The sequence below is a fragment of the Bufo bufo genome, chromosome 3, assembly GCF_905171765.1.
Source record: "Bufo bufo chromosome 3, aBufBuf1.1, whole genome shotgun sequence".
Classification (NCBI taxonomy): Eukaryota; Metazoa; Chordata; class Amphibia; order Anura; family Bufonidae; genus Bufo; species Bufo bufo.
The window spans coordinates 674,928,123-674,940,866 of NC_053391.1; the positions used below are offsets into that span (position 1 = coordinate 674,928,123).

General features: G+C 45.7%; 1 protein-coding gene across 1 annotated transcript in view; it reads left to right on the forward strand.

Moving 5' to 3' along the window:
* Positions 1 to 745: 745 nt before the first annotated feature.
* The window catches only part of SYTL2 (synaptotagmin like 2), a 67,953-nt gene continuing 55,954 nt past the window's right edge, over positions 746 to 12,744 (forward strand). The window contains exons 1-2 of the mRNA XM_040426396.1: positions 746 to 836; positions 8,315 to 8,686. Coding sequence (XP_040282330.1) covers positions 8,586 to 8,686 — 101 coding nt within the window. The 5' untranslated portion in view covers positions 746 to 836; positions 8,315 to 8,585. The remainder of the gene's footprint in view (positions 837 to 8,314; positions 8,687 to 12,744) is intronic.

A 12,744-nucleotide genomic window follows, 5' to 3' on the forward strand; every position in this document is an offset into this window, starting at 1 on the left:
ACCTGTTGTCTATCCCATTTGCACAACAGCATGTGAAATTGATGGTCACTCAGTGTTGCTTCCTAAGTGGACAGTTTGATTTCACAGAAGTGTGATTGACTTGGAGTTACATTGTGTTGTTTAAGTGTTCCCTTTATTTTTTTGAGCAGTGTATATACAGCAGTGTACTGATATGTGAGGTACGAGGTAATATAGATGCAGTGGGAACAGATATATAGTATATACAGCAGTGCACTGATATGTGAGGTATAAGCTGTAATTTATACGTCATACTTCACATATCAGTACACTGCTGTATATACTGGCCAGGAACGGGTAGTGGGATGGGCTATGAATGGGGCATGGGGGCCCAATTTATATTCTTGCTTTGGGGCCCAGTGATTTTCTATGTACGTCCCTGAGTGAAGCTGATCATAATGTATGGTCTATATGCATAGGGTTCCTGCTGGGACTAGGAAAAATCTACACCATGGACCTTTTTTGTTTTCGAGATTTGTGAGGAGATGGTTGTGTAATGTACGTGCCATGACCGCAAGGTGTGAATATGGTTTGTGTCCATGTTATAAACCCGCCACATGTATGATTACGGTACAAAATGTATCGGTCCCTTTATATGCAAGTGACGGCATCTCCGTGGAATGGCTACAGGCTGCCTATTTGGCTTCTGTCACCTGTTTTCTCAGGAGGAATCGCAGGGCTACAAGTATAGTTAATGAATGTTGTAAAACCGGAACAGGTTGAGTCAGTTGTCGCCAGTGTGTTCTTCACCAGAAACGTCCCAAATGTTTCATTCCAGCCTCCGATCCCGAACATGAACGTCTGCCAGGACCAGTGCTGTAAGTGCTCGCACATCTAGACCCCTCGCTCACGTTTTGGCTCTTGTCCATGTATATTATTTCACGTCGTTGCTTTCTTTTGTCTTTTGTTTTTTTTATGTTCTTCGCTTTGTTTCTGGCAGAGATCCTTGCGGAAGTTTTGACAAAGCTTCTTTTATTGCATTCCCTCGTCAGAAATTAACACTCGTGAACCCGTCAGCTCCTTATAAAGAGACGTTCCCATTTTGTAAAGTGATGGCATACATGAAGGTACGGCAACACCTTAGATCAGGGGGTGTCCTACAAGGTCAGATCCCCCTCCCCTGATTATGTAGAATGTAGGGGCCACGGTGCTGGTCTAGTGCTGCACGCCATTCCTTGTTTTCCCTGCACAGAGGTGTTCCTGGCCACCCGGATCTGGGTGAGCGTCACAATGCTACAGCAGTGCTTTTATTCTCAGGACCTTGAGGGTCCCAGACGTCAGATTACTGATCTTAAAGTGATGAGATTTACAAGATAAAAATGCCCCTTTAAATTTAAAGAGTTATGCACTTTATTTGGCACATCAAACTTGCATAAAAGTCTGACAGATGGGTGGGTGACCTCTGTCCTGAGCAGTTTCTATTCTTACTGGGTGGATTGGTCATTGCTGATCCTCAGAAGGAGGAGGTCCTAGTGTCTGTTACTGGATTCGGAGACAGGTTATTTTTTAGTTTTTGTTTTTGTTCCTGAATTAGCGCCACTGTAGTCTTTTGGCTGTATTTGGTACTGCAGCTCATCCGTAAATAAATTTGGATGAATCCTGTTCGTGAAGAATCAGGGTGGATGTTCTTCATCTGTTCCCCCATGTTTGGAGAGAGAACAGGGGACCTAAAGCCAACCCAACAGCAACCACTGGTTGCTCCTGGGAGCATTGTGTCCTGGCTCCATTCTGGGTTCAATAGTGTGTGGAGTGGACCAGCAGATCACAAAAAGGTGACAATTTGTCTCGAAAGGGGATGTCTGGGTGTTTTGAGAGTCAGGGCTTGAAACCTTCCAGAAGGAGAAGGTGGTGCAGCTATAGCGGACTAGGAGATCTGTGACTCTTGCTTTTTGACAAACCGCTTTGGGGCTCATAAGTGGGTCATTCTTGGCAACCATGCATGCCTATCACCTGGTTTTGGGGCCACTAAACTACCAGCATACTGCTATGCAGCTGGGGTTTAGGATCTCCAAACTGCTCATATCGCACCCCTCTGTCCCTGGGAAGAATAGCAAATGAAAGCGTAACTTATCAGGTGAAGAGTCCTGGACACCTCTATGGCGGTATAGGTCGTGTGTGCAAGCGGAGGACCGTACAGCTTACGCCGCTATACATGTGCAGTAAAGTGAAGTGCACCGTCCTCCTATGCTTTATCACTGCAGTGTTGATGGAAAGGAGTCCTGGACTCTTCTCCCGGTTGGATTTTAATCTACTATTAGTTTCAGGAACAGATGGGTTTGATATGGGGAAGATCTGTGACCCTTTTAGGCTCCATTCACACGTCCCCAAATGCGGACCCATTAATTTTCTACGGGGATGGAATAGATGCGGACAGCACACAGTGTGCTGTCAGCATCCGCATTTGCGGAGCGTGGCCCCGATCTTCAGGTCCGCAGCTCCGCAAAAGATAGAACATGTCCTATTCTTGTCCGCAGCTTGCGGACAAGAATAGGCCTTTCTATAGGGGCGCCGGGCGGGTGTGTTTTGGATCCGCAACACACCACGGACGTAGCATGCTGGGGTGTTAGTCACTCCAAACCAGGCGAGAGGTTCCCTTTTAAAAGAGCTGTCTTACTTAAGCAAATTATATTTACCATGTAGAGTAGAAAGTCAAATATTTATCCGCACTCTGGCTGTAGAATTTATTTTGCTTTAAAAAAAGAAAAATACATAATTTTTTGACATAATCTCCCTGCTTTTTCTATACACTGTCCATCTCCCGACAAGCTTTCAAATTCCCTTATTTAAAAAATCTATTTAAGGCTGAGATGTGAGCCACAAATGCACCGCTGTCTTCTCTGCAGAGTCATGGCTAACTTGCAAATTATTTATTTATTTCACGCACTTATATAGCGCTACTATATTTTGCAGCGCTTTACAGACATTATCATTCAACTGTCCCCAATGGGGCTCACAATCTAAGGTCCCTATCAGTATGTCTTTGGATTGTGGGAGAAAACCCACACAAACATGGGAAGAACATACAAACTCCACGCAGATGTCGTCCATGGTCGGATTTGAACCTAGGATCCCAGCGCTGCACATAATTTTGCCACCTAATCCACTGTCTCTCCTCCATCCAACAGAATCGGTTCACACGCAGCGCTCTGTGTTGTGGAAGGGCGCCCGTCTCCTTCCCCATGACTGGCACTTGTGCGACCTTCCTTGAGCTTCTCTACGCATTAATATGCACTAATGCAGGACAAAAACCAGTGGCATACCGTCAATAGAGGCAGAGGCTATGGGGCCCCTGTGGTTGGGGGGGGGGGGCCCGGCCAGGCTACATGGCTCCGCCCCCTTTCTGACCTGATTACATGGGTCCCTGTCTTCCTTCCCTCCTCCTTGCCACCTGGGCCCTGCCAACGTGAAGAGTTGTCCTGAGAGCAGTGTGAGAGCCCGTCCATCTTCGGTGCAGCCTGTGGCCTGCCAGGAGACTCGATGCTGGAGTCTATGTATTGAAAAAGTTAGAAGTTCCCCTGCCTCAGCCAGCACCCAGCGTAACTGCAGCCGTCAGCACATTGAGCGAGTTACTGTCCTCAGGGTAAATAGACACTCGCGCTGTTCTGCAACGTGGAAGAGAGGAATATGGGGAGGGTCTTTGTGGCTCGCACTAGTGCAAGGCGCACATCCTCTCTGCCATAGACCTATTACAACCCTTCCCAACTGTGCACCAAGTCCTCGATAAATATCGGCACCAGATGCACCCTCGGATCACAGAAAATTAAAAATCGCTGCTCTGTTGTTTCTCCCACCACAGTCACCAGGATAATTTTTGACTTGCCCTTGTAAATGGCACAATATTTGAATTGCACAAAAAATTTTTTTTTTAGATAAATAAAAAATTCCACCCCATGGCGCCAATTCCTATCTAGGAGTCGTAGCCTTTTGATTGGCTTTACACCAGTACCACAGCTGCATATTCTGCCCCGACGCTGGTCTAACTGACCTGAACTATCGGCAATGTAGGGATCTATGATTTTGCAAGTTTAGAGCACTAGACCCAGACCTACTATGGCTGCATTACGCTCATGTGAGGCCAACCCTGTCTCCTCTGTGATGAGGTTTTCAGAGAGTCCTTTGGATAGGTCATCAGTATCCGATCAGTGGAAGTCCGATTCCCAGCACCCTCGCCGATCAGCCTACGGAAGGAGCCTCGGCACGCCCGACGTAGCAGGGCTCCCTTGAACGGGACTGAGCCTGCAGTACATTTCCTGCCACTACACTGTATAGCAAACTATTCTACTTCTGACGAGCCATGGCTCCTTCTATCAGACCCTCACCAAAGACGGGTCATAAATATTTAAGTCTTAGAAGACCCCCTTTAACCTCGAGGATGCGGCTGGACATGTCAGAGGGGAGTTCTGTTGTGAGCGCACTGTATCATACATACAAAAGCTGGTTCCCTGTTCAATGACCTTTCCTATTCATCAGGAACCAGTGACTCACATCAACTGGAACCAGCAAATCCAGTATTCGACTGAAAAACCAAGGGCCCAAAACAAACACATGCTGGGTGGACGTACAAAAGGGAAAAGAGTACAGTTTTCTGTAGCAATGCCTTAAAGGTACAGAAGGGGCTGATGATCTTACTGTATATTCCATTTATTGCCTATATAATACCGCCATTCAGTGCCCACACATTCCATCCACTGATGTATTTGCACTTTTTATATATGTATACTTTTGTATTTTGAAGTAAAATTGAAGGCAATGATCCTGATTAGGGATGATCAAATTGATTGGTAAGAACTGGAGTTCTACAACTTCTGCACTTATGAGGGGCTGCCCCCACAAGTAAGGAGGCTCTCCTGCCTCTTGACTGGCAATGCCGTACAGTCTCGCACCTGCATTGCTGCCCTGAGTAGCGGCACAAGTGTATAAGTTCTGCTTCCAGAGCAGTAACTGCTCATGCACGTCTACCTGCAAGTGTAGCGGTGCACGCCCAGTTGGTTGGTGCTCTAGCAGTGGAGGCAGAGCCTCTATAACTCGCGCCGCAAGACTGTCCAGCCCAAGGTGCGAGGACATTATTCAAAAGTCTTATTTGCCTCCTCTTCTTGATAACCTCCAGATAGTAGAAGAGGAGGGCAGATGGGAAGGAGTAATGCAGACTCATACCATGCAGGTATTGTTTCTAGTGTGTAAGCATGGAGACGGGGCCGGTTCAAGGATTTTTGCCAACACAAGCGAAGCTACATTTTGGCGCCCACCCCTTCCTCGCAGCTCACCTGGCCCTCTAAGACTCACCGGCCCCTAAGACGCACCTAGGTTTTAGAGGAGGATAATAAAAAAGTTTTCCATTGCACATCATGTCAGCCATCATGCCGCCCCCCCATGTCAGCCATCATGCCGCCCCCCCATGTCAGCCATCATGCCGCCCCCCCATGTCAGCCATCATGCCGCCCCCCCATGTCAGCCATCATGCCGCCCCCCCATGTCAGCCATCATGCCGCCGCCCCCCCCCCCCCCATGTCAGCTATATCATGCCCGCCATCAGCGCAAATAAAATAAAAAAATAATAACTTGCCGCTCCTGGACGCCGCCGCTCCTCACCACCAGCGCTCTTTCTTCTTCCTGGATCTCGGCTGTCAGCTGTGAAGGCTGCGCACAGTGAGGTCACATGGTGCGCAGCCCTTTACAGCAGACAGCAGCCGGTACTAATGAAGCGCTTCCAAAATGGAAGCACTTCATTCGTATTTGCCCCATAGGACCCAGGGGCGAAAAATACAGGGTATTAAAAAAAAAAAAAAAAAAAAAAAAGTTTCATTCCTTCTGCATAGGAGCTGTATACACAATTTCTATTCAATAACATTCGATCTTGTATTTCGAGAGTATTTGCTGCAGTCTCTACTGTCATCTATCTGCATATATCATACATTTTATGTGCACACACCCATCATCGGGGGAGAAGGAGAGAGTTGCCAAAAAATCCCAGGACAGTTGTCAGACATGAGTTCTGCACGTCCGGTTGTTGTAATCTATAGCTACCAGCCGCCGCCTCGTATATGTCAGCAATGGGATCTAGGAGAGAGTGTGAACGTATTAATATAAAGATCTTGTGCTTGACTCATGGTGCAGTCATGTGCAGCGTTGGGCATATGTGACTAATGGGTTCAGGCGCTGCACCTCCCATTTCCTGATTTCTGCACTGATCTGTATCCCTAAAAAAAAGAGTCTAAATAATCATTGTACAAGATCTGAACAAAGAAAACCGCACCATCTGAAAGTGCAATACTCCTTATAGCCACTAGTGTGTGTATATAACTGATGCATAACCTGAGTAGTCAGAACTATAATGATGGCAGTAGTTATAATTATTTCCTTAGGAGGCAGTATTATAGTAGTTATATTCTTGTACATAGGAGCAGTATTATAGTAGTTATATTCTTATACATAGGAGGCAGTGTTATAGTAGTTATATTCTTGTACATAGGAGCAGTATTATAGGAGTTATATTCCTGTACATAGGAGCATTATTATAGTAGTTATATTCTTGTACATAGGAGGCAGTATTATAGTAGTTATATTCTTGTACATAGTAGGCAGTATTATAGTAGTTATATTCTTGTACATAGGAGCAGTATTATAGTAGTTATATTCTTGTACATAGGAGCAGTATTATAGTAGTTATATTCTTGTACATAGGAGGCAGTATTATAGTAGTTATATTCTTGTACATAGGCAGTATTATAGTAGTTATATTCTTGTACATAGGAGGCAGTATTATAGTAGTTATATTCTTGTACATAGGAGGCAGTATTATAGTAGTTATATTCTTGTACATAGGAGGCAGTATTATAGTAGTTATATTCTTGTACATAGGAGGCAGTATTATAGCAGTTATATTCTTGTACATAGAAGTTATATTCCTGTACATAGGGGGTAGTATTATAGCAGTTATATTGTTGTACATAGGAGCAGTATTATAGTAGTTATATTGTTGTACATAGGAGGCAGTATTATAGTAGTTATATTGTTGTACAGCACATACCCTGTTTCCCCGAAAATAAGACAGTGTCTTTATATTAATTTTTGCTCCAAAAGATGCGCTAGGTCTTATTTTCAGGGGATGTCTTATTTTTTCCATGAAGAAAAATACGGTACACATTTATTGTTGAACAAAAAAAAAGGAAATCAGGGTGGGGAGGGGATCACTTAAAATGGCACAGGGTGATCAGAGAAGGGAATCAAAATGACACAGGGGTATCGGGGTAGGGAGGGGGATCACTTAAAATGACATGGGGGGGATCAGAAGGGGGAATCAAAATGGTACAGGAGAATCAGAGGGGGGGATTACTATAGCATTTTAGTACCCCCTTCTGATCCTCCTGTGTCATTTTGATTCCCCCCTCTGATCCCCCTGTGTCATTTTAAATGATCCCCCTCCCCAACCTGATCACCCTGTGTCATTTTGATTCCCCCCTCTGATCACCCGGTGTCATTTTAATTACCGTTTTTAGTCGTCGCCCCCCCCCCATCTTCACCAGACATCCCCCACCTTCCATCAGATATTCCCCACCCCCCCCCACCCCACCTGTCACCCGTCCCCTGTGTGTCCGTGCCAGCCAAGTTGTGAGACTCCATCAGGGCAGAGCGAGCAGTGGGCGGAAGAAGGCGGCAGCTTGTCCTGGCGGCGGCTGCGGCCAATCAGTGAGCTCCTTACATTCTGGGGATGGCTTGCTTTATAATCGGGGAGGCATTATGTTCGGCGGATGCTTTATAATCGGGGAGGCCTTATTTTCGGGGGATGCTTTATTATCGGGGAGGCCTTATTTTCGGGGGGATGCCTTATATTACAGCGATAGGCAAAACTAGAGGTAGGTCTTATTTTTGGGGAAACACGGTAGGTGCAGAGTAGAGAAGGTCTTGTGAGGATCACAGACTGTGTGTGGGAAGGTATCGGGAGATCATGTCTCGGATGTATGGAGGGGACAGGGCTAGTATGACAGTTTTCTACTGGATTCTCTGGCAATGTGGAGCCAGTAAAGGGGTTGGCAGAGATAAGGGACAGAGGAGTAATGGGGAGAGACGTGGCTTAGCCTGGAAGCCGAGCTGAGGATAGGCTAGACGGGTGCTAGATAGGAGGATGTTGCAGTAGTCTAGGCGGGAGACGACCTCACTGATGCCAACAGTTGTTAGAGGTCTCCTTTGTATGATTATCATAATTTCCATTGTGATGTGTATAATATATTGTAGTAAATTTTCAGCTATTATAATTTGCGTTTTACATATGGTAACACTATTCTTCTTCTCCTTCTAGGTGATGTTGGTGCCCATCTCTGCCTCCATCTGAAGCTGGCTCTGTCTGACTGGGAGCATGTGAACTGTGTAACTGGGAATGTGGCTCCTTCCCAAGAATCTCCTGACCAAAAGTAATGACCCGTTATTTTTCTGACTAGCCCCTCATCTGGACTGCACCAGGCCTCTGTGTGCTGCACTAAAGCCCCCCCTTCCCCGAGATCCTGTCTGCAGGACGACACCGCTCTGCTCTTGTTTCATAGTTTCCCAGTTATCGATTTTTGAAAGACAAAATGATTGATCTGAGCTTTTTAACGGAAGCCGAGCAGGAGGCCATCCTGAAAGTCCTGAACCGAGACTCAGTGCTCAAGAAGGCAGAGGATCAGCGCATACGGTAAGCGACATTATGGCTGTGTATGTTGTAGCAGTGCTAGGATGTAGCAGAGCTGAATGTATCATTTGGATCATTTTATTGCCGTGTAACGAGTGGTTTTACAAAGCAGGTAAAGCTCCTGCATTATCATATCTCTGAGCATGCAGCCTGAACAAAGTCAGCTCTGCTATGTGCTGCAGAAAACGGAATTCTGTTACTGTCCCAGACCCTGACTGATGACTTTACTTATTCTGCAATATGGGGTCAGGGATGGGTCTGCTGCAGGAGTCCTAGAAAAATCTTTACCCATCTCCCATTGTAGAAATTCTGTTCATTTCCACACCAAAATTTACATGTCAAAATCCATTTCTGGTCCTGTTTTTTTTTTTTTGTTTTTTTTTTTTACATGGAAAAACCTTGGTAATGTGTGCAGGTAGCCTAAAGAGATCAAAACTGTGGGGGTCATTTACTATCAGATATGCCAGCTTTCTAGCGTAAATATCTAGTGCAGATTGCGACTTTTTCTCGCTCATGCCACGTCTAAAAAAAAAAATTTAAAAAAGGGGGGGTGGGCTGGCCAGCCCATCTCATCTATATAATTTTCTACGCCTATTTTAGATGTAGGAAATGGTCTAAATTTAAGCCAGCAAGGAAGCTGGCGTAGATTTAGACCGGCGGTGGATGCGCCAAAGTGAATCCACCTCCAGCACAAAGAGTTAGAAAGACCGGGCGTCTAAAACGCCAGTCTAAATAAATGACCCCCTATGTATCTGACCTTTGCCAGTTCCATAGTTCCAAACTTCTCATAAAAAGAACCCCTTTTTCTTCTGATGGCTTTCCTATAGGTGTATATATTGTGTCCTTCTCCAAGTAGGTGACTGATGAGCTATAGACGTCCTCCTAGAGGAGCTGCAGACTAATAACCTGGTGATTAATTGTTCCCTAAACGCCTTTAATGACGGTGCGGTCTGCTCGGCCTCCTCCGACTTTCTGCCCTTCATTTGTCTGCAGAGTCTTCCTGGTTCCCGCTCCTGCAGAAGGTTTATTGATCCCTCTAATGTATATTTACTTAGTTGTCTGTCATGTCAGAGGGGAGTAGATGGCGGTATTAGGGTTTTGGGCTAAGGCTTCAGGGCAACTACTGTGGATAAGATTATTAGTTACTGCAGGTGGCGTGCCACACGTGGGTAAGGGGGAGTTGAATTCTGACTACTTTTACCCCTTTATGAAAACAATACAGATTTATATATCATTCACAATCTCTGGAAAGCTGGGTGACAGCCTTTCGGAGCGGTCTAATGGAAACTTGTCACCACAGAGTGTAAGTACAGCTAACATGCATACCGTAGAGACGGGCCAGGCATCTGCTGTAGTCCATCCTGTTTCCCCGCAATGCAGGCCACATGTCAGTGGCCTGAGTTGCCACGTCCCGGCACAGGCGATCATGATGACATCACTGCGATCTCCTGAATGAAGTGACCTCAGGAGGCCGCGGGGAAGTCATTGTGCCTTTGTGCACCATTCTACTGCCACAGAATTCGTAAACTGCTGTTCCTTCGCCCTTCCTTCGCAGAGGCAGGTTGGCCACTGCCTGAGGCGAGATGCTCATCATGCGGCCCTGGCCGTAGTCGGGTGCATACATGGATAACATAGCGCCCCATAGCAAAACTTAGCAACGCCAAATATAATTATTATTATTTTTTTTTAATAAAAAGTCACGCTCCAGCTCCCACCTCCAACCAAACAGTTGCATCATAAATATGGCACTCATTCTGGACAGTATCTTTCTCGATATACGGTATTTTCACCAACTAACTGGCATAAACAGAGTAATTAAATCCTCCCCATACAGCTCAAGGTCTCCTGCTTTTCTCTGTATAGTACACATCTAAAAGTGGCTGCCTGCTGCCACAGCTAGGGGGAGCCAGTACATTGAAATTCATGCAGTTACCATTGAACTCAATAGACATTGTCAAACTCTGAGCTCCCCTGGTGTCGGTTGCAGGAAAATGACATGGTTTTATGTCATGAGTTCATTGCTGGGCGCCCTCTCACCACTGCATACATGGTAAGTATGCTACTATGGCTAGACGGACCTTCTTGGGGGGGCTTCCCAATCCCACTTTCCTATGGGTTATGTAAACCTGCACAGCAGGACTAGTTTTAGGGGGTGGCAGACTGGGCGATTTCCCAGGGCTGCTGTGGACTGTGGATCCTCAGGAGCAACAAGAGTCTGGAGTGAGGAAAAACAAATCACTTTACAGTCAGTGGGGGTCATTTACAAAGACCGGCTTTTTACACCCGTCTTTGTTTCCTGCCTGCGCTGCCGAAGGATTTGTCTATGAAAATGACTAATATGTCCCTGCCTCTTAAAGGGGTTGTCTGGGTTCAGAGCGGATTCCGAACATATCCCCGTTTTCACCCAGGGAGCATCAGAGTATTTCATGCTCTGATGCTCTCCTTTGCCCTGCATTGAATCGCTCGGGGCAGAGGCTTTTTCTGGGGACCCTGTAAAACAGCTTGGGCAGAGCTGAAGCCCGCCCATTAGTGCCGATGATGTCACCGGCAACACTGCTAGGTGGAAGCCTCTGCCTAGCAGTGTAAAAGTAAGCCCCTGCCCTGCGTGATACAGCGCAGGGCAAGGGAGAGCATTGGAGCATGAAATGCTGGTATCAGAGGGGTAAAGATGGGGATATGTCCCAGTAAAGCTCTGAACCCGGACAACCCCTTTAAGTGGTGAGGAAGGATGCCGTAGAAAAAAGCCCTTGCGAAAAAAAAAATTGTCTTACAGGTGTCAAAATGGGATCTAGGGACTATTTAACTCTAAAAGCTGAAGTGGCAGACTTTAATGACCCCCCCCCCCCCCCCCCCCCCAGTATCTCTGGTCAGTTACAACACTCTACCATCATCTAGTGTTAATAAAGAGTATATGGCGGTATTATTTGGGAACTTAATTTATATTTCAGTATTATGTGAGCTTTATAGGGCGTGATGATCTATAAAAACATAGTATTTGAATACTGAATATTATTTTGGCACTATATGATGGTATTGTATGTAGTATGAAGTGCACTCTGTACGGAGTACTATTTAGGCATTGTATGGCATAAATATGTGAGCACTATATAGTGGTATTATGTGGGCTGTATAATCAATATTGGCAGTATTCTGTGAGCACTATATGGCGGTATTATGTGAACACTGTATGGCAGTATGTAGGCATTGCATGGCTCTATTGGTTGGGCGCTATAAGGTAGTGGTATTATATAGGCTGTTTAATCCGTATTCTGTGAACACTGTATGGCAGTATTATCTAGGCACTATATGGTGGTATTATATGTGCTGTATGATCAGTGTTATGTGAACACTGTATGGCACTATTATTTGGAGGCTGGCTGTATTTTGTGGGCATTTTGTGGAAGTATTATTAAGCATTTATTGGCAGCATGCAAGTGCAACAGCTACTGGTCTGTACTGTTTTAGATTAGTAAGGATTGATAGTACGAATAAGCACCACTAGGGGGCACAATTTAGTGTTTTTGTTCTGGTTCTGGTAGTTCTCCTGTAGCTGTATAGTATGGAGGCTGTAAAGTCCCACGTTCTTGGATCTTCTCATTGCGGTCCTTGATTAAATCTCTCCGCAGGTGTCATGCAGGTTGTGAGCGATTTTAGATTGTGAGCTTCACAGCAGGTCTCTAATGGAAAGAGCCATTATTCTAATCTCTTAATTCTCACAGCTCCTTAAAGCTGCCAACGCATTCCTCCGTATTACTTTATCATGTGAGCTAAGAAGTCACTTGACGTGCGGACTGCCCCGGCTGATCCGCTCAAATCTTCTTATTGCTGGTATTTGCTTTTGTCCTTAAACATGGTGGGATGCAAAGGGTTCAGCATCGTTACACCATATGATCTAAACCTACAGAGAAAAGCTCACTGAGCCGTGCGGGTCACTGGACTGCGGAATGGTATGTAATGGTCTGTCTACTGGGCTGGTTCTGGTCTGATGGGTATTATCTAAAGGGGTTGGTCCTTTTGGGCAACCGTCTTACATTACGGTAGTTCCCATGAAGCCATAGTGA